Source organism: Dermacentor variabilis, chromosome 4 (assembly GCF_050947875.1).
Source record: "Dermacentor variabilis isolate Ectoservices chromosome 4, ASM5094787v1, whole genome shotgun sequence".
Taxonomy (NCBI): Eukaryota; Metazoa; Arthropoda; class Arachnida; order Ixodida; family Ixodidae; genus Dermacentor; species Dermacentor variabilis.
This window is the reverse complement of record NC_134571.1, coordinates 125,796,485-125,823,161: the sequence shown is the minus strand read 5'-3', so window position 1 is coordinate 125,823,161 and position 26,677 is coordinate 125,796,485. Positions and strand designations below refer to the sequence as shown.

General features: G+C 48.8%; 1 protein-coding gene across 1 annotated transcript; it reads left to right on the top strand.

Moving 5' to 3' along the window:
* On the top strand, positions 1–26,677 carry LOC142578328 (uncharacterized). The gene is made up of 3 exons (XM_075687726.1): positions 1–296; positions 19,896–21,461; positions 26,596–26,677. Exons 1-3 carry the CDS (start codon positions 1–3, stop codon positions 26,675–26,677), a joined length of 1,944 nt encoding a protein of 647 aa, XP_075543841.1.

The window sequence follows — 26,677 nt, the reverse complement described above, 5'->3', positions numbered from 1 at the left end:
ATGGCGATCGCGCCCTTTCTGCGCATGTTGCGGCGCCAGTGCCGGCTGGTGCCGGCCCTCAGCGCGCTTCTTCTGTGCAGCGCAGGCCACTGCCTGTGGACTTTCCTGTCATTGTCAGCAGGTTCGCGTTCGCCTGGCGACCGATGGGAGCGGCCAGTTCCGATAGGTCATCGCATTCAGACCGCGGGATGCACACTGCCCCGGTTCGATCCATTCGACCCGACCGTCATGCCTTTCATCCGGCGTCGCTCCGAGCCCTTCAAGTGCCCCGGAAAGCCCAACTTCCTCACCATCAGGTGGAGCAGCCCCACATATTTAGCGAGGGAAAGAATATTGGGGGAAATTCAACTAGCGCGAGTGCATGCTTTGCCATGGCGGCATGGTGTGGTACGATTACCGTACTTTGGCCTGGCATCGGTGTCTGTCTGGCCTCGGTGTATACGATGACCTAAGTAAAAGGAAATTAACGAAAATTGTTCCCCTTCGAGGAATCAATCCCTTCCAGGCTTACTGCGAGATAAGCGAGCAACTATGTTCTCCCCAAAACGCATCGCTTGAAACACACAACACACACACGCACGCCACACACACACACACACACGCACACTGTGCGTGTGTTATTTGGATCCGACTGCTGGTACGATCTGTTGGGAACTCGGCGCTGACGCCCGTGGTTGTACCTGGGTCGCAAGCCCCAAGGGTAGCGTTGGCCTGGCGGCCTGGGGTACAACTGCAAGCATCCGAAGGTCCCGGCAAAGCATGAGTCGACAGGTAACAACGAAACAACTTGTTTATTTTAACATCGCAAAGAGTTGGCGGTCAGGTTTGACCGAAGTAGAGAGACGGGAGAGCACTTCACTCAACGGAAGAAATCGGAGCCCTCCTCTGGCGTCCGGGGGCAGCTGTTTTTATACTCTCGCAGTTGAGGGCAAGAAGGAACCCCTCAAAAGACGAGCACGTGAATGTACAATGGGCTAATGGTGACGCACACTGTCGTAGCGATGCCGTAGCACCATGTCGTGGCGCTGCGCACGATCTCGTAGCACCTGGTCGTGGCGCTGCGCAGCACACTGTCGTGGCGCTGCGCAGCATACTGTCGTGGCGCTGCGCAGCACACTGTCGTGGCGCTGCCGGTCGGACACAATGACTGTAACGAGAAGATGGTCCCTGCTTTGGCATCGCCTGTTTCGGGCACAATGACTGGAACGAGATCCCTGCTTTGGCATCGCCTGTTTCGGGCCCAATAACTGGAACGAAATCCCTAGGCGGTCGCATCGCCGCAGACGCGCCTGGAAACACCTGGCGATGAGTGTTGCGGTGACGACGATCGGGCCAAAATGTCCGCCGCCCCGCCGCCGTCGCGCCGGCAAAACCACGTGTCGCAGGCGAAACGCAACAGACCGCCCCGCCGGGGAAAGGAGATCCCGATGGACAGGGGACTGCATCCGCTGTCCGGAGGGATGTCGCTCGATGATGCTCATAACCGAAGTCGGGCGTCCCTTGACGTTTCTTGAGCGCAGCGCACAGAGAAGGCCTCGTTCTCTCGTTCAGGTTCGCACGGGACACTGCAAAGTGACTTCGGGAGAGTTCACATTTTTGTTCTCGTTCCCGGCAAGCGTTAGAACTACGCTGAAAACTTAACCGCTCAGTCAGCAAGCACGGCACAACCCTCACTAAGCCCTGCCAGGCTCTTTCCCCTTTTTATACCACTGCCTAGTTCCTTACAGTAGTCTAGCATCACTCAGAACGCGTCCACAAATTGAAAAATTGCACTAGAAAGCATATCATCACTTTGAAACACTAAACAAAAGCAATATGTTAAAAAAAATCCTGCCTCAGGAAGAAAAACATCAGTAACAAACAATTTTGAGGCTGATTCCTACGTTAGGGGCTTCGACTTAAGCCATCGGCGTTACCGTTGAGACTCCCCTTTTTGTAACGCACCTCAAAGGAATATTGTTGTAAAGCGAGGCTCCAGCGCAGGAGGCGGCCATTTTTGGGAGAGATGGTCTGCAGCCATTGGAGAGGGCAGTGATCTGTCTCAATGATAAACCTCGAGCCGGCTAGATAGCATGACAATTTCTGAACGGCCCACACGAGACATGCACACTCTTTCTCGGTGGCGCTATACGCCTGCTCACGACTGGTCAGCTTACGACTAGCATACAGGACGGGGTGTTCTACTTCTCCATTTTCCCGTTGGCACAGTACAACGCCCATGCCTCGCTCACTAGCATCGCACTGAACAATGAACCCTTTTGTATAGTCTGGCGATCGTAGCACAGGCTGGCTTGTTAGGGCACTCTTTAGGGCGCTAAAAGCTCTTTCCTTTGTCTCGTCCCAGACGACTGTTTGAGGCTCTGTCTTTCTTAGAGCATCCGTCAGGGGAGCCGCGATATCAGAGTACCTAGGGATGTACCTCTGATAGTAGCCGGCGACACCTAAGAACGACCGAATATCGGTCTTTGTGCGCGGTTGCGGAAAGTCTCGCACAGCGGCCACTTTTATTTCAGAGGGGCGGCGACGACCCTGACCAATCACGTGACCGAGGTAGACAACCTCGGCCTGTGCTAACTGGGACTTAGGAGCCTTTACTGTCAAGCCTGCTTCGCGCAGGCGGGTTAGCACTGCCCGCAAGTGTGTCATATGCTCAGACCAGGATGCGGAGAATATCGCTACGTCGTCTAGATACGGTAAAGCGAATTCTTGCTGTCCCCGCAACACTTTATCCATGAGACTTGAAAAACAGTATGGCGCGTTCTTCAAACCAAAACTCAACACTTTAGGACGGAATGTTCCCATTGGTGAAATGAACGCCGCATACCTACTAGCCTCTTCTGTAAGTGGAACCTGCCAATAACCCCTGACAAGATCTAGGGTGGAAATAAACTGAGCGCTACTAACTTTCTCAAGGCGCTCCTCGATGTTAGGGATCGGATAAATTTGATCCTTAGTGATGGAATTAAGCCTGCGGTAGTCGACGCAAGGACGAGGTTCCTTGCCCGGTACCTCAACTAAAATCAAAGGGGAGGTATAATCACTCTCACCTGCCTCAATAACACCGAGCTGTAGCATTTTCTTTACCTCAGCCTCCATAATATCGCTCTGGCGGGGTGACACCCGATACGCCTTGGATCGTACTGGCTCTGTGGAGGTAAGTTCTATATCATGAGTAAGTACAGAAGTCCTACCAGGCCTCTCAGAGAACAGACCTTGAAACTCTTGTAATAGCTGGTGTAGTTCGGTTTTCTGCTCAGGCGACAGCGGTGCTTTACTGATAAGGTCACTAATGACTTGACCGGTGTCTTCCCTGTTCGTCACTGAGCCTAGTCCCGGAAGCTCGACCGGAAGCTCTTCAGGAACGTTTACCATCATGCACACCACTGCTTCCCTTTGTCTATAAGGTTTGAGCAGATTACAGTGGTAAACTTGCTGTGCTTTCCGCTTTCCTGGCAGACTTACCACGTAGTTAACGTCCGACAGTTTCTGAACAATTCGCGCTGGGCCCTCCCACTGCACGTCTAGTTTGTTGTTTAGCGATGTGCGCAATATCATGACCTCATCGCCAACCTCAAAACGACGGGCCCTGGCTGTCCGATCATAATAAACCTTGGCCCTCTGCTGGGCCTTTGTCATTGCTTCACCTGACAACTCCTGTGCCCTTCTTAAGCGTTCGAGGAGCTTAAGCACGTACTCCACCACGACTGGGTCGTCGCCCCTACCTTCCCATGATTCTCGAAGCATGCGAAGCGGAGATCGAAGCGAGCGACCGTACACCAGTTCAGCTGGCGAAAACCCCGTAGCCGCATGCGGCGCGGTCCTTAAAGCAAACATCACCCCAGGCAGACACAGCTCCCAGTCAGTTTGATGTTCAAAACACAAGGCTCTCAACACGCGCTTCATGACGGAGTGGAGCTTCTCAACGGAATTCGACTGTGGGTGGTACACTGAGCTGTGTAGCAGCTTTACCCCACACCTTTCGAGAAAAGTTGTCGTCAAAGCGCTAGTAAACACTGTGCCCTGATCTGATTGAATTTCTGCAGGAAAACCAACTCGCGCAAATATGGACAGTAGTGCATTAACTATCTCAACTGAGCTGAGTTCTTTAAGCGGCACTGCTTCAGGGAACTTTGTCGCTGGGCAGATCACAGTCAAAATGTGTCTGTACCCCGTGGCTGTTACCGGCAGAGGTCCCACTGTATCAATAACGAGCCGTCTAAAAGGCTCCGTAATGATAGGTACCAATTTCAACGGCGCCCTCGATTTGTCCCCTGGTTTGCCCACCCGCTGACAAGTGTCACATGTCCTCACGAAATGGTCTGCGTCCCGAAAACACCCTGGCCAATAGTACTCTTGCAAGAGACGGTCCTTAGTTTTCTTAACTCCTAGGTGTCCGGACCACGAACCCCCATGTGACAAGCGCAACAGATCCTGACGATAGCATTGAGGCACGACCAGCTGATCGAACTCCACTCCTCGGCGGTCTAGATACTTCCGGTACAGGACTCCACCTCTTTCCACAAAACGCGCAGTTTTCCTGGCGATACCTTCTTTGACATTGCAGCGCACGTTTTCCAGGCTGCCATCCTTTTTTTGCTCGGCTATCAAAGCCGTCCGGCTGACTTTTAGCAACCTATCAAGTCCGTCTGACGTAGGCGCGATGAGCAAATCAGTAGATAGCTCTTCTAACTTTCCCGCGTCGGGATTTTCCTCTCCAGTATCTGGCGCCTTCAACGCTACAGACTCAATTTTATTCTGTTCGGGCGTGCTCTGAATATCAGCTTGCTGCGCCTCTGACCCTTTTTCGTTGTTTGATAACGTCGGCCCCGCAACTACCGCCTTTGCAGCGAGCTCCCGAACCTTCGATCTGGTTAAGGCCTGAACACTAGCTTCACCAAACAAAAGCCCCTTCTCGCGCAGGAGGTGATCGGACCTGTTTGAAAATAGGTACGGGTACTGGGGTGGCAGCATAGATGACACTGCCGCCTCCGTCTCAAGCGCTCCGAAAGGTCCTTCAATAAGCACTTTTGCTACCGGCAGACACACGCTATGAGCTTCCACGGCTTGCTTGATCCACGCGCACTCGCCCGTGAACATATGGGGTTCTACGTAAGACGGGTGAACTACATCCATCGTAGCTGCGGAATCGCGAAGCACTCGGCACTCTTTCCCGTTTACGAGGAGGTCTCGCATGTAAGGCTCAAGAAGCTTCATGTTCTCGTCAGTGCCGCCTATTGAAAAAAACACAACTTTTGGTGTTGTTTCCGGACACTGCGCCGAAAAGTGACCCGGCTTCTGGCACGTATAACAAACGCCCGCTCGCCTCATCTCGAACCGCTTTCTGCGTTCGGCTTCGGCTGCCGTCTCTTTACGTTTGGTCGGATTGCTTTCACTCGCATCCTCACTACGCGTGTCCCCCTTAAATCTCATGGGCGTGAACCTTGGCCTCTCAGACTTGGAGCCAAATTCACCCTTTTGACCGTCCTTAGCTCCGCGAGCTCGACGCGTCACAAACTCCTCGGCTAGCTCAGCGGCTCTAGCCACCGTACTCACGTCTGGCCTATCCAAGACCCAGTATCGCACGTTCTCCGGTAACCGACTATAAAACTGTTCTAGCCCGAAACACTGCAGAACTTTATCGTGGTCACCAAACGCTTTCTCTTCTTTGAGCCACTCCTGCATGTTCGACATAAGCCTATACGCAAACTCTGTATATGACTCACTTTTGCCTTTCTCATTTTCCCGAAACTTCCGACGGAACGCTTCCGCAGACAGCCGGTACTTTTTTAGCAGACTCGATTTTACTTTGTCGAAATCCTCTGCTTCCTCTCTATCCAAGCGAGCGACTACGTCGGCCGCCTCGCCGGGTAACAAAGTGAGCAAGCGCTGTGGCCACGTTTCCCGAGAGAACCCCTGCTTCTCGCACGTTCGCTCAAAGTTAACCAGGAACAAACCAATGTCCTCTCCAAGCTTAAACGGCCGCATCAGGTCAGTCATTTTGAACAATACGCGTTCTCCTGCACCGTGTGCCTGACTTCCATTACGAGCGCGTTCCATCTCTACCTCGAGACGCTTCATTTCCAAAGCGTGTTCGCGCTCTTCTTTTTCTTTCTGCTCTTTAAGTTCGCGCTCCTGTCTTTTTGACCTCTCCTCAATAGTCTCAAGGCATTCCGACAGCTCGTCATCCTCAGCCTCTAACTCAAGAATAGCCGTTATCAGTTCCGGTTTTCTTAGTTTGTCTGAGACATCCAGACCCAACTCTCTTGCAAGCTCCAACAATTTCGGTTTGCGCAACGACTTCAAATCCATGGCTGCTCTGAATGCTGCTTTCTCTACTGCTTACTATTGTCTTGCCGCAAACTAACCCGGCAGCAACGACAACCACAATTACCAGCTCTGTTTCTGACACTAACAAAAAGCCTGGCAAAGCTCAGTAGAAGAAAGTCCCGCACTCACCAAACCTCGCAGGCAGGAATTCCGCGCAGTCGTTCCGCTGCAGGCAACCAGTCGTCACACAGGGCTCGTTGCACTGCTCCCGGATCGTCGTTGAGCTGCTCAGCATACAGTCAACTGCATCTCTTTGCTGCTGGCCTCCGTTGTCGCGATCTCGCCGCTGGCAGACCGTTGTTTGAAGTCGTAGGCGATCTCACCGCTGGCAACCAGATATTTGGATCGGACCGCTGGTACGATCTGTTGGGAACTCGGCGCTGACGCCCGTGGTTGTACCTGGGTCGCAAGCCCCAAGGGTAGCGTTGGCCTGGCGGCCTGGGGTACAACTGCAAGCATCCGAAGGTCCCGGCAAAGCATGAGTCGACAGGTAACAACGAAACAACTTGTTTATTTTAACATCGCAAAGAGTTGGCGGTCAGGTTTGACCGAAGTAGAGAGACGGGAGAGCACTTCACTCAACGGAAGAAATCTGAGCCCTCCTCTGGCGTCCGGGGGCAGCTGTTTTTATACTCTCGCAGTTGAGGGCAAGAAGGAACCCCTCAAAAGACGAGCACGTGAATGTACAATGGGCTAATGGTGACGCACACTGTCGTAGCGATGCCGTAGCACCATGTCGTGGCGCTGCGCACGATCTCGTAGCACCTGGTCGTGGCGCTGCGCAGCACACTGTCGTGGCGCTGCGCAGCATACTGTCGTGGCGCTGCGCAGCACACTGTCGTGGCGCTGCCGGTCGGACACAATGACTGTAACGAGAAGATGGTCCCTGCTTTGGCATCGCCTGTTTCGGGCACAATGACTGGAACGAGATCCCTGCTTTGGCATCGCCTGTTTCGGGCCCAATAACTGGAACGAAATCCCTAGGCGGTCGCATCGCCGCAGACGCGCCTGGAAACACCTGGCGATGAGTGTTGCGGTGACGACGATCGGGCCAAAATGTCCGCCGCCCCGCCGCCGTCGCGCCGGCAAAACCACGTGTCGCAGGCGAAACGCAACAGTGTGTTGTGTGCGTGCATGCGTGAGCCTGCATGTGGCACGCGTGTGTGTGTTGAGCACGTTCACGGGGATTCATGCTACTGGCAGGTTCTGATTCGCCTGCAAACGCGGAAACGAAGTCGCCGGTTCAGTTGCCGGACTCGGTGGCCGCATGTCGATGGCGCCCAATCCAAATACGATCGTGTACTTTCACATTCACCTGCGTGCGTGATCCACAGGTGAAGTTTGAAGCATTTGCTTTAATCATATACGGCATTAAATTTGCGCTATTTACTTAGGCAAGCGCTCCATGGACCTCGATGTCGGCCTAATGGTTTTCGAATTCTGCTAACACGAGGTCATGGTTTCGAACCCTGGGCATAGCGGTCGCATTTCGATGTCGGCAAAATACGAAACGCTCAGGCGTCTCGAATAAGTCCAGGCTAAAGGAGCCCAGGTGGTAAAAAATAATCCGTTGTTCTCCAGTGTGACTTCCTCACAGACCCAGGGGAACGTTAATTAGACCACATGGATGAATGGCGTGTTCCGTAAAGTTAAGGCTTTGTCTTAATTCTGCAAGAGAGCGACTAAAGCTATTCGCTTTATTAAATGTATGATGCGCCGGAAGGCGCGTGTTTGTTGCCGTGCGTTCGTTGTTACGCAGTTCCGCCGAGAACAGAGCCATTAACCAGCGCACATGTAGCGCTTCTGTAGGTTGCTGTAAATATTAGCCAATTCGTAATATTTGTGTTGCCCCCAGCGTAACAAGTGCTGCCGTGGAAAAAGGACGGCCTCTCTCCCCTCCCCCCGCCGGAGCCCTCTCCCACAGCGGTGAGCGAAGGAGAGGAGGACTGTTTCCCGAGTGATTCACTACAGCGTCGAAATCAGACTTTTACACGTTACTAAATAACAAAAACGAAAACAAAGTAAACGATTAAGCTATTATTGGGATAGCAATTGTATGGGCACGCGAAGCGAATTTTTGCAGTTCGTCGTGGACGTCGCTGTGAGGTTCCGTATATATGTTTAGGTATATGTATGCTATATGCTGCGCCATGATGTATGACATGCGGTGTATGCGGGTTATATTGCCACAGCATTATATTACTAAAGTTGTTCGTACAAGGTCTTACGTTCATGATAATATTATTCACAATAATTTTGATAATGGTAGCCCGCAAGCAAATGTCATAAAACAAAACACCGAGAGAACATTTTTATCTTAAGTCTCCTCAGACTTAAGTATTGAAAGTGTCAAACAATAACAGAGCTCTAGCTTAAAAATGAAGTAGCTTTAATGGCGCGGCTGTGGACTACCTCCGGAATCTGCCCAGCAGAGAGGTTTGAAACGCACCCGATCTATAAAAGTGGTGGCAAAGTCGCAACGAAAGACGTTGACTTCAATTATGTCTGTATTCAAACGGCAGACCCCTAGCACAACAGCTCGTTTTTATTTAGTCACTTCAATTCCTACTGCCAGTACAGCTACGAGATATATTTCGTGTAATACTTTAACGTGTTGCTATCGCATTCATTGCTTCGCCCTTACGGCGGAACTGTGATATCTTTTGGTTACGAAAACATAACCAGAAAATGCAGTTATTAAAAAAAAAACACCGATTGCATTTAAATCACGCTCCTCCCGACATTTATCAACATTGCACAAATGCTGGGAATACAACGAGCTCGTCCAGGCTCATTCTGTGGACCCTCTGCGGTCCTTCCCGCGTTGCTTATCTGCACTAACAATTGCTCTTAAAAATCATCGCTGGTCATTTTTCCCCCTTTTCACTTGTGAAGACATTTACAGCCGGCGCACACACACACAAAAGCCAGTTTCACCCGAAGGCGAATCATTGAAAGCGATCGGAAGGTGTTGGGTTGCGCTGAACGCGTCTCACAACGCTGGTAGGATGAAGAATGCCGACAGTCGGGCTGCAGTCGTGCAGCGCCTCCTACATAGCAGGCCTTTGCGCTCTGCTTTGTGACGTCACGCTTCTTGGAGCGAAATCGCCATTGTCAAGCCCGGCGTGACGAAAGCGGCGGTGCCAACATCACCATGGCTTACTCGGGAGCGTCACGATTAGATTCTATAGCAGTCGGGCAAGGTAGCATGTCGTCACGGGTCGAAGTGGCCCGGCCTTGTGCTAGCTATACAGGAGGCGTTTTAACCGTCGCACATCGCTGGTGCCCGAGACGAATCCGAAGGAGAACCGTCGGCGTGCGTCAGCGCCCAAGGAAAGGATTGAGTGCATTTAGCTCGACGTTAACAGCCTGTTCCGTTCAGACCAGTGTATGCGTCACGGTGTGATATGCACACAGCTGCTGAACGAGCAAAGTCATCAATGTGTGTGCGGCCAACGCGCATGTCAGCACTGAGAGGCAGAATGCTGCCTTGGCTACGGTATAGAGTCGACTTGAGTGGAGCGTGGCGGTGTGTAGCTGTGTTTGCAGCTAAACATAGAAGGTATCTCGGGACCTTCTTACCCCCCGCATGTTAACCTGCTGTGCACGTCAAAATCGTCGTGCATTTAATCATGTGGATTGGCTAACCAGCAAGCACAGAAATCCCGGACAGAAAGAGACGTCCGTGGCCTTCCTTCTTTTCTTTTTTTTTTTCGCACTCGGGACAGGTCACAATGACACGCCGCACAGATAGCACGGATGAGGCAATGTCGTTCTGACGTATGTCAACACGTGATCGAGGAGGCGATTGTAGATGACGTCGGTGCATGGACTTTCATGTTAAGAGAGAAATCATGCTGGATGAAAATCTGAAGACAGTGTGTGCGTTGCGGCGGCAGAATCGGGGCTATGACGTCATTATAGAAGAATACGCAAGAAACCGTGCTCGAGGATTATCTAAATCGATGCGAAGCATTTCTCCACCGCATATGGCGCAAAGCCCGAACGAACGCACCTCCTCCCGGTGAAACGCCCACTAGGGGATTCACCACGTGCACAGGCCGCGACACCCTGGCGACGTCGACGATCGGAACCGCGTGCGGTCGAAGGCGCTACCCGCCGCACCAAATTCGTGTTCGACAAAGAGCTTTCTGAAGTAGGCGTACCGGCGACTTTTTCAGTGGCCGGCGTCGCGTATATAATAATAATAATAATAATAATAATAATAATAATAATAATAATAATAATAATAATAATAATAATAATAATAATAATAATAATAATAATAATAATAATAATAATAATAAAATTTAATAGTAAGAATACCTTTATTTTCCATCCCAAGGATGTGAGGGGCAGAGAGAAAAGCCTAGATTTCCAGCTTGACGGGCTCTCGCCTCCCCGATGCAAACACATGATTTTTAGAAAGAAAAGGCAAACAGTACAAGCATATGAGCACAGACAAAAAGGAATATCAGAATGCACAAACAAATGACAATTTTTACACAAATGTACAATTCCAAAAAAGACAAAGCGGTCTGCATAACATGTCACGCAATTCAAACAAAAGGTGCCACCCTGTCGCGTATAACTGAAACAAAATGACGCAATTCTTTCGGCCGAATGCGTTGAAGATTTAAATTGTAATTTTGGCACAGGTTTAAGAGATACGGACGAGTGTTTCTAGGCATATGTTGTCCGTAACCTGTTCTGAATGAGTGTATGTGCCAAATATCGGTGTTTCTGGTTGCGTACGTGATCTTTCATTTCCGCAGTGATGCCAGTTGTAAAATGAACGAGACGTTCTTTTTCAGCTCGGTAATGTTTTTAGCAATTAGACGGTATGCGTACAGATCATGAATCGGCATTGTGTTGTCTTTCATTAAGAGCGGTTTAGATGGGCGGTCATATGTTACATCGTATATTGTTCTGAGCATTCTTTTCTGCTGAACGTGTAATTTTCCTAGATTCGTGAGGGATGTTTCCCCCCAGACCAAATCACAATAATTTAGATGGGAACAGAACAATGAATTGTGAAGTAGCATTTTCACCTTTATAGGGAGGGGGTGCTTATAAGTGTAAATCGATCCAATGACACGTGAAAGTTTAGATGCTACGTAATTTGTGTGATCATCGGATGTAATTTTCTGGTTGAAAAGTACACCTAGTACTTTAAAGGAATTTACTATCTCTATTTTAAAATTAGTAAGGATGATATCATCGTTAATAGGAACATGTGTCAGCCAGTCGCTGCGCCTCCTGCCTCGTCACTTCGGTACGCATCGCGTACACCTCCGTAGCGTCTGCACAAACTTTGCACTCTTACGCTCCTCATCCGCTTGATGCTTTCGAGGGCTCATTGCTGTGTCCGCAAGTAGAGGCGTGCGCGCAACATAGCGCAGCTACCGTAACAGAGTCGAGTCTATCTTTAGTAGCAGTGAGGCATTTGTGATGGATGGATGGATGGAAAGATGTATGTATGTATGTATGTATGTATGTATGTATGTATGTATGTATGTATGTATGTATGTATGTATGTATGTATGTATGTATGTATGTATGTATGTATGTATGTATGTATGTATGTATGTATGTATGTATGTATGTATGTATGTATGTATGTATGTATGTATGTTATGAGCGTCCCCTTTGGAACGGGGCGGTGGGTTGCGCCGCCAAGCTCTTGCTATTATACTGCCTAATATCTTACCTAGGTTAAAAAATCAAGAAAAAAAAGAAAAAAAGAACACTATGAACTTCCACAACCAAATTTTCTTACCACCTATGCGAACTTTGATTTTGTACGTCTCTGTTTTCGGTGGTTTCCCTACTTCCACCAATCTTACAATCGCCTCTTACTAATCTGTATTTCGGACATGTTTACTTTTCCCCTGCTCTCGCTGAACCCAAGGGCTTCAAGGAGTCCAGTGGTGCCTAAATCGACTGCTGGTTTTCACATTCTAATGAAACATGCTCCATCGTTTCCCTAGCTTTACCGCAGCAAGCACATGCTTCTTCTTCCTTCTTATATCTGGCTTTATAGGTGCGTGTTCTAAGGCATCCCGATCTCGCTTCGAAAAGTAATGAGCTTCCCTTTGAGTTATCATAAATTGTTTCTTTCCTGATTTCGTTTTTTCCTCTTAAGTAGTTACTCATGGGGGGGTTCTTCTAATTGCCCCACCTATGTGACTCCAACAAAACGCGCGACCCCTGGCGGCCGTGCCCAGTGCTTCCGCCGCAGGTTATCACATTACAGTGTGAGCTGCGACGTTGCCGTAGTTCTCAAATCGTCGGCATTGTACAAGGCTTCAGTTAAAACGTAGACATGGCGACATAGATAACGCGTTCTTAATGTATTCATCTAAGGTTTTCCTTCACCCATATTACATATTTCAATGACATTTATTCAAGTACAATGCAGAATCTAGCGAAGAAAAATTGGAGGACGCTTAAGCTTCGCGGTAGCAATCAAAGATCCCTGACTGCTTTTCACGCTTCCCGGCAACTGCAGCTTATGTAAGCGTAATGTTTACCAGGAAACGCTGGCGGCGAACGCTATGCCCGAAAGCGAGCTTTCTGGTAGAAACGCGGCCTCTTGCGTGGGCCGATGCTGGAGGTCATGCAGAGTCGCGCCGAAAGATTACGACATTTTCAAGTTTCAGGTTTCGCACTTCAATATTTAACTCTGAGAAGATTTAACGTAAAAAGCATGCGCTGTCGGTGTTGTGTATCATGATATTTATTTGGGCTGTCATTCTCTAAATTCCGAGAATAGCTTCGCCAAGAATGTAAGACAACGTAGTATCAACTTTAGTCATAGAATGATCCGGCAATATAACCCGCATATACCGCTTGTCTTATAGCAAAGCGTGGCATATACAGGTATTTAAATCTATACTGAAATATTTGCTCACGGACAACGCCACCGACGCTGACACCGATGCCGGAGTTTCTGAGAGACGGCGTCCTCAACGTTGTCGCATTGAAAGCAAGAACAGACGACAAGCAGTTCCAAAGCGAGCGCGGACCTTGTCGTCTATCCTCCAACTTTAGCGACCCGCTGATACTTCTTACATTTCACACGATGGGACATCCATTCACAAGTTCTCAGAATCAAACAAACCTTGTTTATATGTAATAACATAGCTAAAACAGCTCCTTACCTGCTCTTTTAGTAGGAAATTAATGTTGCAGACGAAACGGTACTAGTCAGGCGTATCTTCAAGGCGGATCCGAAGTCGCCATATACCGGCATTCGCATGCATACAACAGCACACCAACGCCATATTTCATTCTAGGTAATATAGCGAGAAACTCTATGGTCCACAAGTCTTTGCACAAGTGGGGCGCATGCGCAACATATGCCCCTCATAAAATACAAACAAAAACTGATTGCCGCTGTGACAACTGCATTTGGAATCCCTGAATGACCGGAAAAAATAAGTACAAGAAAACTACCTTACGTTACTAATTGCTTGGAATACACTTAAAGGCATACTTAAACGCGCTAACACCGCGCTGCTGCTCTTTCTTTCTTTCTTTCTTTCTTTCTCACACAACCACATAATGCAATGACAAAAAAATATAGAGTAGAAATGCGGCAATTCGAAACATGATAAAACTTAGACATCAATAATTTTTTCTTTTTTTTACATCAGTAACATATGAATACAGATACATACAGGTACATACAGGTACATGATACAGGTATGCCGAAGCAGCAGTCGTCGGTGTACTTAGTTGTTGGTGTCACAGAAAGCACTGAAGAAACAACTTAGCAGTAAATGCGCTTGCAACTTGCGCTACAAGTATGGTTGTGAAGCGTGTTTCGCATGTAATGTCCGGTACTCACTCGCTCCGAATCCTCCACTGTCGCAGTAGTACCAAGCCGACGACGGACGCTCGCGTTGTCTGCTATTGCTGTTTCGTTGCCCGCTTACTTTGACCACGTATATACCATATTTATCTCGTTCACGTAACATATACACATATATATATATATATATATATATATATATATATATATATATATATTTTTTTCATTTGACACTCAGAATTAGCTTGTACATTTACCTTTGAAGGTTGGCACTGCTGCATAGACAGTGACATCGCAACACACAACACTAATCACACCATGTTGCTGCCAATAAACACCTTTATTGTACAGGATCGATGTTTCCATGATATAAAAGTCACGTGAATAACGTTTCAGAAAATATACAGGTGCGTAACATGCATCAGTGCATATGTGCAAACAGATACTACATACAGTATCAGCACACGTTTCTAGTAAACACATCCTGTCTGCCGATGAATGAAGAAATATATACCGCCACAAAGAGCCATCGCAGGCAGGTATGTTGCTAAAGTGCCTCCACTTTTGCAGCTGAAGATGTCACACCTCTTCGTTCCCGATATTCAACAAACTGCAGCTCGATTTGGGCATAAACACGTAGCTTTCGCAAGGGCGAATTCTATCGCGACTGTTCGTCTTCTGGTCCAGACTGCCTACTCTCTCCCTCTCTCTTGTCGTTACCAATTCGAGAAATTGGCACGATACAAAACTTTTCAGCGTTTCCGCTGCATTTGCTTCAAACAGCTTCAAATGTAAGATGTTTTTGCGTACGTATTGGTTTGAAGCGTTACGAATAAAGTTTACAACAGAAAGCCTCAGGTGACGCTTCCATTACCTCTGCCGGCGGAGCGCTGTCGTCGTTTCGATGGCGGCGACACCGCACGGCTTGGACGCGAAACACGCCACGTGCATGCCACAGGCTTGGTATTACTACGAGCAAAATGTGGCATTTTCGCACTTTAACTCTTCCGACGGTGCTTTAACTATACCCTGTCTCAGCAGTTCCTTGCAGCACTGTGGAAGCTGCGAGTCTCCTTAGCCAATAGGAAGGCCGAATACTCCTCAAGATGTGGTCATGCGCTTCGCGTTGTCTGCTCAGCGCGTCTGCCTTGCCATCCTGTCGACACATGCTCCAAGTTTAGCGGATTGGTACAACAAATGTTTTAGCGTTGTAACCATATATAGGCTACATTTACATGAATCCAGCAGAGGGGCTTCGCTTCATCTGTGCTCTTTCGCAGCTTTTCTTTGCCGCCTTCTTAGCAAGTACTAACAGGGAAGGCCTTTTTAATTGTTCGCCCACGATGCATCGTCTGCCCGGCGTCTGTTTGGCGTTTCTTCGCCAAGCGCAGTAGTAAATTAATGATGCAGTGGACAATCATGCAGTGGAAGTCACGTTGTATCGAAGGACGGCGTGCTTCCTGACCCAGTCAAGCTTCGCGCGGTCGCAGAGTTTCCGACGCCCACTACTCTTAAGGCGCTCCGCAGCTTTATAGGGCTCTGCTCTTACTTTCGGCGTTTTGTGCGCAATTTCGCGACTATCATCGCACCACTGACCAATTTGCTTACCGCTACCAACGGCATCTCCGCGTGGTCAACTTCCTGTGACGAAGCCTTCCAGCAACTACGTCGCCTACTTACTTCGCCACCGATTCTTCGACACTACGATCCCACAGCGCCTACAGAGGTACATACGGACGCCAGCGGTATCGGACTTGGTGCAGTCCTCGCACAACGGAAAGACGGCTATGACGAGTACGTCGTTGCGTATGCGAGCCGCACTTTAAAGAAGGCAGAAGCCAACTACTCAGTAACAGAAAAGGAGTGCTTGGCCATTATTTGGGCGCTCGTCAAATTTCGTCCATACCTATATGGTCGCCCTTTTGACATTGTCACCGACCACCATTCACTTTGCTGGCTGTCCTCGTTGAAGGATCCGTCAGGTCGCCTAGGGCGATGGGCACTCCGCTTACAAGAATATGATATCCGCGTTGTCTACCGATCGGGCAGAAAGCACTCTGACGCCGATGCGCTTTCCCGATCGCCGCTACCTTGTGATGTGGCTTCAGTGTCTCCGCTCTTCGCATCCATGTCAGCCTTCAACGTCGCTGATATGCCGGACGAGCAGCGTAAGGATCCCCTGCTTTCAACTATGCTGAATTTCCTCCACGACCCATCCGCCACACCCTCTTCTCGAACACTTCGTCGCCAAGCCGCTCACTTTACTGTCCGCGACAACGTTCTTTACCGCAGAAATTATTTGCCTGATGGTCACAAATGGCTCCTGGTGATACCACGACACATGCGTTCTGACATATGCGCTTATTTTCATGCTGCTCCTCATAATGGTCACGCCGGTGTTCTGAAAACGTATACTCGGCTAAGGCAGCGTTTCTACTGGCACGGCATGTATCACTTCGTGCGCCAGTACGTACGCGCTTGCACGGCGTGCCAACGGCGTAAAATTCCACAGCGCCCTTCTGGTGAGCTACAGCCGCTGCCCTGCCCGGCTCGGCCCTTCGATCGCGTCGGCATAGACCTATACGGGCCACTTCCCTGCAGTTCCTCGGGTAACCGATGGATAATTGTAGGTATTGACCACCTGACGCGCTACGCCGAGACTGCCGCACTCCCGGCAGCCTCTGCGCGCGAAGTTGCGTTCTTCATCTTGCGGAACTTCGTTCTTCGACATGGCGCACCACGCGAACTGCTCAGCGACAGGGGACGTGTCTTCTTGTCCGAAGTCGTCCAAGCCCTTCTCGCTGCATGCAGCATCGTTCACCGCAAGTCTACAGCCTACCACCCGCAAACGAACGGCTTGACAGAGAGGTTCAACCGCACACTCGGTGACATGTTGACTATGTACGTCGCCTCGGATCACAGTAACTGGGACACTGTTTTGCCTTTCGTCACGTATGCCTATAATACGGCCACACAAGCTACCACTGACTTTTCGCCCTTTTTTCTGCTGTATGGACGAGAGCCCTCGTGTACTATGGACACAATGCTCCCATACCGACCCGACGCTTCCGAATGCACGACTGTGTCTGAAGCCGCCAAATACGCCGAGGACTGTAGGCAGCTCGCGCGAACCCTTACGACCGCTGCTCAAGGTCGTCAAAAGCTGCGGTGTGACAGTGACACGCTTACACCAGTTTTCCCGACTGGTTCCCTTGTTTGGTTGTGGGTCCCGCCTCACAGCCCTGGCCTTTCGACCAAACTCCTTGCACGCTATGATGGCCCCTACCGCGTCATAGACCGTACCTCCGCTGTCACCTATGTTGTGGAACCTGTGACACCTTCACCCGACCATAGGCATCGCGGGCGTGACACGGTTCATGTCAACCGACTTAAGCCGTACTATGACCCCCTCATCCTACCTACGCCGTAAGTCGCCAGGATGGCTCCTCTTCTCTCCTGGGGGCCATTGTGGTGAAGACGAAGACGAAGAAGGCGCTCTTGTGTCGGCTGTGCGCGTGATCAGCTTTCGTCTACTGCCAGTGCTACTAGACTGGGCCTAGTGCCTCATAATAAATCATCTTATTACAATACTTTTATATTGCTGCGCATCGTGAACGTATCACTGTTGCTAATGGTGTGGCGCAATCTGTTAACTTCAAATCAAATCACTTATACGGCTCGATGCTACCTCTATATAGTCTTAGCAGCGTCAACACTGATCCTTGATCTCAATAACGACATATCATATTTAATGCTTTGCCCTCAACTTGAGATGAGACTGAGCGATGATGCATTTATCATGTATTTCTTGCTGCCAAGGCGGAGAGCCAGTGACAAGTGCGAATTGGGATCGAAGCGGGCGGTTCTGGGCTTGAAGGGCGTAGTCATCTTGCTACCTAATCATGGTTAGGATGGCGATTACGGCTACCGGCGGTAACCGCCGACACCCGGTAGCCGATAGCTACCACCAATTCGTGGTGTACGACATGCACGCCACGTGTCACTAAGCTAATATGTAACAATCAAAAATAAAACTCGATAATCCCCCCCCCCCCCCAACAATCGGGTAGTTACATCCAAAACAATATTCCGCTGCGCAAGGATATTGCCTATGCCCACCTCTCACATTCGGCGGGGTTGCAAGTTACTTGTGAGAATATAGACACAATAGAAAGAAACAATAGAAACATAACAGAAGAGAATATAGATACAATAGAAGGGCCCTGTTGTAACATACGAACACATTGCGCACATGATTGTGTTTACTTAATACCTCGATAGTCGCTTCTTGGTCGTCTATGAAGCGCAGCGCTTGTTGCTGCAGCTGAGAGAAAGGCGTTCCCAGAAAGGCCAATGTAAAGGTGGAAAAAATCAACCCTAAGTATTTTTTCCGGCATAAGCGTCCGACGTGGTCGTCCAAATCGCGCCATGGCACAGCGTGCGTTCAAATCGTTGGCCATTATCTGGTATACCCCGTTAAGTCGAGGCGCTGGTCGAAAAAGCAAATGGGGAGTTGCGGGCTCTGACTGTCGAAGTATGCGCAATCGCGAGGCTGCTGCGTGGCGAGAACGTAGGCGTTCTACTGAGTCGCCTTTCTCGTCAGTAGAGAAACTGGTTATACCTAATTGGCTACTCAGTTCTAGTAAGCGTTACCGACTTGAAAAAGTAACAGCTCCACCACAAAATACGAGATAATGTAACTGATTACAGATAATTAATTAAATGTTAGTCGTTACGCGCAAGTCTGATCTAAACCTTCAGGCCCACGATCGCTTGTGCGCGTCAGAGCGCGCGCGCGTCTCGAAAGGACTGTAATAGTTGGCGTTCGCTGATCAATACGCTCCTCAATCCATTGTGCAAAATGCATACGAGCCCTTTGCATCGCCTTCTTATCGGCGGTTCCGACCACCGGCCACAACCACCGACCAACGCAAACACGGGTCGATCGATGAGCCAAAGAGAGCGTTTCTCTTTAGAAAAAATCGGCGCATCCACGCATATAGAGGGAATCGGTGTCAAGCGAAGCTTTCTCTCTTCCAGGTTTACGCAAATGTTACGCGAATGTGTATACTTATGTGGTGCTAACGGAGCAGACGCAATGTTTATGTAAACCTTACGCGATGACGCAAGTGTAACAAATAATTATTGGAGGCAACACACGTGCACGCTTGTATTTTGCGCTGCGACGTCCCTATGCCATTCTTTAGGAGACTCTGCCGGTTGCGTATTGTCAGTATAGTGTCATTGATTCTAATCGCCGAAGTGAGTCCACCTAAAGCACCATGTCATATGCTTACGCAGGTATCGTATCATGGATGAACTGACAGTATGGACAAGATGGAGCCTATACTAACTCGTGCCTCGCATCTTCTCGGGCCTTTTGTATTGTTTTGGTGTTGTGAGAGGCGGCAGTTGCGTCAAAAAATACGACATGTAGCAAGAAACGTTCAAAGTCTTGAACCTCTGGTAAAACTCTGGGGAATCGACAACCACAGCATATTGAAAAAAAAAAAAAAGGTGCATTGTCTTTTTACAGCCATTCTCGAAGCCTCCTACTTACGTGTTCTAAGGCACTGAATATAACAAATACTTGTTCTTATAACGAAACACAGAAAATTCTGATCAGCAATGAATGAACAAGGACTGTCGCTGTAGGACAGCAACGTTCACTGTTCAACCATTGATTACTTGGAGCCTTCATATTTTTGCGAAATTCTGTCTCGTCCTGACGCACAAATTTTGTATATTCCAGGAATGGTTTCCCGGCGATACTTCCGCATAACTTGAAGGAGCACGGTGTGCTTCCTGAGGACCTCGACTGCTTCTACAAGGAAATTTATCGAAACGAATCTTTAGTGGTTCCAGACAGACATTATGTGTATGGACGCCGGAAGAGATTGTTGTTCGACAGGCCGCTGAGAGAGGAGTTTGTATTCGTAGAGTGTGTCACAAAGAAGTCCCCGGAGAGGCCGTTTTACAACCAGTTTCTTCTTAACCCGCTCCTTAAGAGGAGCGTCGAGAAGCGCTGCCGAAACGTGCGTAAAAGGACGCCCCACAACCTCAGCGTTTTAATGCTTGGTCTCGACTCGGTGTCGTACCTGAATCTCGACAGGCACCTTCCGGAGACTGCCAAGTTCGTGCGGGAGAAACTCGGCGCTCTCGAACTTCATGGATATAACAAAGTTGGGGAGAACAGCTACCCGAACCACATGGCCTTCCTCGCAGGTCTCAAAGACTTCGAAGCGGACAAAGCGGCTCAGGCCGGATTCTACGACAACCTCAATCCCTCGTTGATCTGGCGTAAATATGCTGCGCGGGGTTACAGGACCATGTTTTTGGAGGAGTGGACGCAGTATTCTTTCTTTAGCCGCTTCCAATATAAAGGGTTTCGGCGCGCCCCGACTGACTATTATCCGCGACACGCCATCATGCTAATGGAGGAGCTAGCCAAGAGCACCGAAGAACTGCGGGTAAGCTGCTTGGGACCCACTATGCCATCCGAAGTGCTGCTATTCTACCTTGCCACCTTTGTGAAGGTCATGTCGGAGCGACCTTTCTTCGCCTATGCCTGGTTCATCGAACTGACGCACGAATGGCTCAACAACGCAGAGTATGCGGACGAACCTTTCCGGCGCCTGCTCGAAGATCTACACACTTCCGGCGCACTCAACCACACGGTTCTCGTGTTCCTCAGCGACCACGGATTGCGCTTCGGCGACGTGCGCACCACGTACATCGGTAGGCTCGAAGACATCCAGCCGTTCGCGTTCCTCGTCTTTCCGCCGTGGTTCCTAGAGAAGAACCCCGAGGCTGCTCGGAGTCTTCGTGTCAACCAGCGCCGCCTGACGACGCCCTTCGACGTGCACGCGACGCTCGTCGAGCTGCTCGACTATCCCGTCCGCAAGCGACCGCGCACTGCGTACGGACTGAGCTTGTTGCACGAGATTCCGGGCGAGAGGACGTGCAGCGATGCGTCCATTAAGCACAAGTGGTGCTCGTGCAGCGTCCGGGGCGATGCAGCCGTGTCCGGTGCGCTGGCCATGACTCTGGCTGATCGGATTGCTTCTGACGTCAACGAGAAGCTAGCGCGGTCAACGCGAAAGTGTGCCGAGTACCAACTGCTCCGAGTGATTGACGCGACGTTGCTGCAGGCAACACCGACCGAGCTCGCAACGAACACGAGTCATTACTTGATCGACGTCAGGCTGTCGCCCGGCAACGTCGTCTTTGAAGGCACCGTACGTGTTAGCGCGGACAACGTGATTGAGGTGAACGATATTAGTCGCGTCGACAGGTTCAAGGCACAGACATACTGCAGGTACGGGCGCCCGCTTGAGAAATATTGCTACTGCCGCCGTACTTTCGGTGGTCAGGTTTGATTTCGATCCTGTTTACGTCGCCCTTTTGCTATTTACCGGTCATAAATAAAGATAAGGAGATGGACACTTTGTATGTTTAGAGTAATTAAGTAGTAAAGAGCGCGAAGAAACGAAACGTTCAAAGAAAAAAATGTTTGCCCTGATTTACAGAAACATGTTTATGGGCCTATTTATCTGAAATGTGCGATAGCAGCTTAACGAGGCACGAATTACGCTGTTGCATATAATGTAAACCGGCTTATGTGTACGCGTATGAGGTAACCTGTGCCTTATGGCTTATTGTCTCGTGTTCCACTCTCATTCTCTCATTCCAGAACAACAGTTACATTGGTTAATTAGAGCGATGCCTTCGTGTCCAGCTAGCTGGAGTAATAAGAAATGCGACAACAGCGCACGATTGGATAGCAGGTTTTATTGCCTATTGCATAGCGTGAGTGGCTATTGCATACGTTGGTGCAAAAATTGCATATGTTGAATATATAGAGCCGAATTACGCTACAACGAACGCCTCTTCAGCGAAATTACCTGTTTAATCATGATAAGTCTGTCTCTGTTCTATTGTGAGCGGTGTGATGTGCCATCTTTACAACGGAGTGACCCGTATAACATCATTTCGGAGGCTCCAAGCCCTGCGTTATAAAGGCGTTCTATTGTATCTAGAAGTAAAAACTGCTTTTCTATTTATTTTTTTGCAGTTTCTTACAAGCTTTGCTTTTGTTTGGTTTGCAAAGCCGAAAGGCGACGTTTTCTATGTTGGCTTTGAAGTGGTCTTCAGTTCATCTCCCCGACTTAAAGGGTGGAGGTGTCAGCAACGTTGTCACTGCTGTACTGTTTTTTTTTTCTGCCAGGCCCCCATTTTCCGTTTTCACCAGCATTCCGGCTCCTCTGGGTGTAAGCTGACCTGTTACCTGCGTCCCAGAACATTCCTTTCATCGCTTTGCGCAACTCGCTCAGCTAGCTTTGCAAGGACATAAGGAAAGTGACTCGCTGCTTCACGCATAGAGTTTCCTGCAATTACTAGATGAAACTATGGTGCTGCGATTGTTCAGCCACCATGGGAATGACGGGTAGTATACATGGATTTGTCTGATCTTTGTGCTTGGGGCTTAAGACGCTCTTGTGGCTTCGCTTCTTAATGCGAAAGCATCAAATCAAAAATACGTCGACAATGACTTGACCAAAGATGGTGCCAAAAATTACCGACGCGACAAAGCCAAAGTCAAAGAAATGCTTGCATTGATATCACGTTTCGGAGAAAGTAGTTTGCAAACGAAGTAAATTAATGGCTTTGAAAAGAAAATTTCGCACATTCTGGTGTGGGTGGGAATCGAACCCGCGCCTCCGGCGTGAGACACGACCACACTTCCCCGACGCCATGCATCCGCTTCTTTTTTATTGCTTGTTTTACACTGCTATATCAAAGAACGAATGACATTTCAGAAAAGAAGATAAATTAGTAAGTTTTCAGCGCCAAGTGTCAGCCTTAGAGGGCTCACCATTCTAGAATTCTTTGAGCGCAGTCAAGGGTTCCACCTTTGACAGCCACGCAGGTACCACACTCTTGTGCTTTCTGAATTTCCACAAATATCGACACGCATTGTCCAAAAAGCATTCGCGCAGGCCGCGCATCCGGATCGCAGTGATACCCCGCCATACGGGCGCGCCATAGACAGTGAAGGGCAACTAGCATAATAAAGTCGAACGGCAGTCCATCCTTTTCTATAGATAAATATCTAATACCCTGTGGATCTAAAGGAAAGTCTTTTTTTTTTTTATATTCCTCTGAAGTACATCCCAAAAGACACCCGCCAAACAATCTGGAAATACATGATCTATAGTTTCTGGTTTCTTACAGATCAAGCAATGCGAGCTCCGGGGTAAGAAAAAAGCCGCGATCTTCTAAAAAGGTTTTGGCAGTCAACGTACCCGTGTGAAGCTTAAGAAAGAAAGACTTGGTCCCTGGCGTTACTTGCATTCTTTTCACCCGCTTAGGCACGTCTTGCCCCTGGCCTCCACTGTATATGGCCCTGTACATTGGCACAGGGAGAACTACATCGCGTACATCTTTGTACAGAGTTTTACGTTTCACTGAAAGAAGCTACTCATTTGAAAATCTAACGGACAAGAACTGTACACCTAAAATAACTTCTTTAAGAAATTCACAAACAGGACCGCTCATGTTCTCTGTACAGACTACATAGCCAGGTAACGCGCTCCTTAGCCTCACTTGGCACACCGTGCGCAAAATCGCTTAAGTCGCGGAAAAATAAGAACGGGTTTTTGACCTGTCGTATAAAAAGGTGCGTCATTGCCAAACCTCCGTCTTTAACTCGCCTGAACAAATTAGTTCGACTGCATCGTTCCCAATTCGAAGCCCACACAAATACAGCGAAGACTCGGTGCAACCTCTGTATATTTACCCTTGAACAATGCCACACCTGCATTACACACCAGAGTTCTGCGACAAAAAATAGATTGCAAACTGTAGCTCTTGCAAACATTGACAGATGACCACCTCTCCACTTGTTCGCTTTTATCTGTGTTTCTCTTGTTTGATCTTTGCAATACTCATCGTTATTTTTGTAATACTTCAGCGGGACGCCTAGGTATGAATGGGTGTCGTCAGCCACTTGACGCTGGCGAAAGTGACCGGGGTGGAAGGCCATTCTCCGTGCCAGAAGCAAAGGCACTTTCCCCAGTTTACCATGCTCCTAGTTGCCTTGCCGAAACCCTTCACTACAGCGATAGCTGCAGCTACACTCTCTTTATCTGTACGAGAAACTGCAACGTCATCCGCATACGCCAGAATTTTAACTTCCGATGCATTTAATCCGAAGCCGCGAATAATGCTGTTTTCAATGATCGCTAGGCACATTGTTTCTATATATATACAGAACAGAAGGGCACTCAAGAGGCAGCCTTGGCGTACAGAACGCTTTAGGATAATGGGGGCCCCCACTGACTTGTTAACAATTAAACTCGTAGTGCAGTTTCGGTACGCCAAAGCTGCCCTATCTCTAATGATGGATGGCGAGCAAAATATCATGAGGTACACAATCAAACGCTTTCTCAAGATCGAGCTGTAGCAAGAATCGCTACTCCTGTTTGCATAATGTCGCAGCACTCCAACACGCACCGCATCTTATGTATATTATAGTCACAATCGACCGCCCCATTATGCCACATGTTTGGTGAGGACCAACCAATTCCTTAATTACTTTCTGTAGCCGCCTTGCTAGCACTTTCATAAAGATTTTATAATCACATTAGTTAGTGATATAGGCCTGTATGAGGAAACCAATTTGAACTTCTCTGTCTCTTCTGTCTTTGGCATTAATACAGTATGTGCTTCCCCAAATGACCGGGGCAGGATATCAAGTTCGTAAGCCTCATTAAAAAGAACTGTAAGCACATGAGACAATTCTTTTTTAAACGTCTTGTAAAACGAAGCGCTCAGACCGTCCGGCCCTGGCTACTTGCCGAGATTCAGGTTATCTATAGCCTTTTCTACTTCCGCTTGTGATACGGGTGATTCCAACTGTGTTCCTGTGTCACCTCACAGCCGTGGCACTCTCTCAATATATTCTTATTTAAACCTCTCTGCATTCACAGGTCTAGAAGCAGAAAGCGCTTGATAACGTCGAGCAAACGCACGTCCTATGCTGTCATTGTCTGTCATTACTATCCCGTTATCTTCAATAACATCTATATGGTTCCGCCGGGTGCCACTTTTTTTCCAGTCCAAGTGCGCTTTTTGTTGGACATTCATCTATAGCCATCGCGTCTACCCTTGCTCTCGCTCGCGCTCCGCGATAACGGTTCCCATCATAAAGCTCCAGTTTTTGTTTGATACTATACGCAGATCTTCGGCATACACACCTGGCGTTTCGCATTCAAGCGCTGTTACCTTTTCAAAAATCATCTTCAGCCCTTTCTCTTTATTTTTGGCTTCAAACAATAAAATGCTGGATCTTTCTGTCGCTTTAATTTTTATCTGTTGCTTAAACAATTTCCCACTGCTCTCCTATTTGGTCCCCACTATCTTCATGGATATTCTTAATTGCGTGCATCACTGCTTCATTGAAAGATTCATCCCTTAATAAATTGGAATTCAATTTCCATTGCTCCCATGAAAAACCCTTGCGCTCTTTCGTTGATTCTATTTGACATTTTACAAGGCAGTGATCAGTAAAAGAAATTGGCAAAACACCATAACTGCGACACTTTGGGATCGTATCCACTGACAGGTACAGTCGGTCCAAGCGGGCATGGCTGTGGCCCTGAAAATGAGTGTACTTCACAGCTCGGGAGCCCTCCAGGCACTCTGCAATATCCTCTAGCTCATGCTCTGCAATCATTTGTGACAACGCATCACTGCTTTTGTCTTTAACCATTCTTCCACTTGACCTATCACTTGAGTTCAAAACGCAATTAAAATCCCCGACCAAAATAAACTGCTTATCAATGCACAAATACTGCCTTAGGTTAGAAAAGAAATTTACGCGTTCCTGCGCCACACATTGAGCATAAACACACATAACACGCCATGCAATATCACTATATGTGAAATCACACAGCACAAATCGACCGGAAGAACACGAAGAAATATTTTGCACTGACAGTCCTGGATTCCTTCGAACAAGGAGGACGCACCCTGCGGACCTGCCGACAGCGTGGCTCACAACGGCGTGGTACCGTGCAGTGAACCTCCGCAGCCTTTTCGCCGTGTCGTCTTCTCTTTCCACTTTCGTCTCCTGCAGAGGCAAAACGTCAAGATCTTCTTCCATTAATAACCGGTACAGTTGACTTTGTTTTTTCCTAGAGGCCAGGCCTCGAACGTTTATAGTGGAGAGTGTAAGTGACGCTTGAGAAGCCATCGTTGATTTCTGGAAAAGGTAGGCCCGGAGCATGGCGCTTACATTGCGCGTCTAGCTCAAAGCTAGATGCCTCCGCGACCGCCCGGTGAGACGGTCTCACCTCTTTGCGAAAGTGGCTTGTCGTCAACTTTCCTATACGCCGTGCCCCCAGGCCTTGCCCTAAGGTTCGTGCGCCTACCCGTTGGTGTCTTCGCAGGTGGTCCCTGGATGCCTCGCACGCCGACCTTGTCTCCTTGGCTTGTGACGTCTTCCAGGGGTCTTTTCAGCTGCTGAGCTGA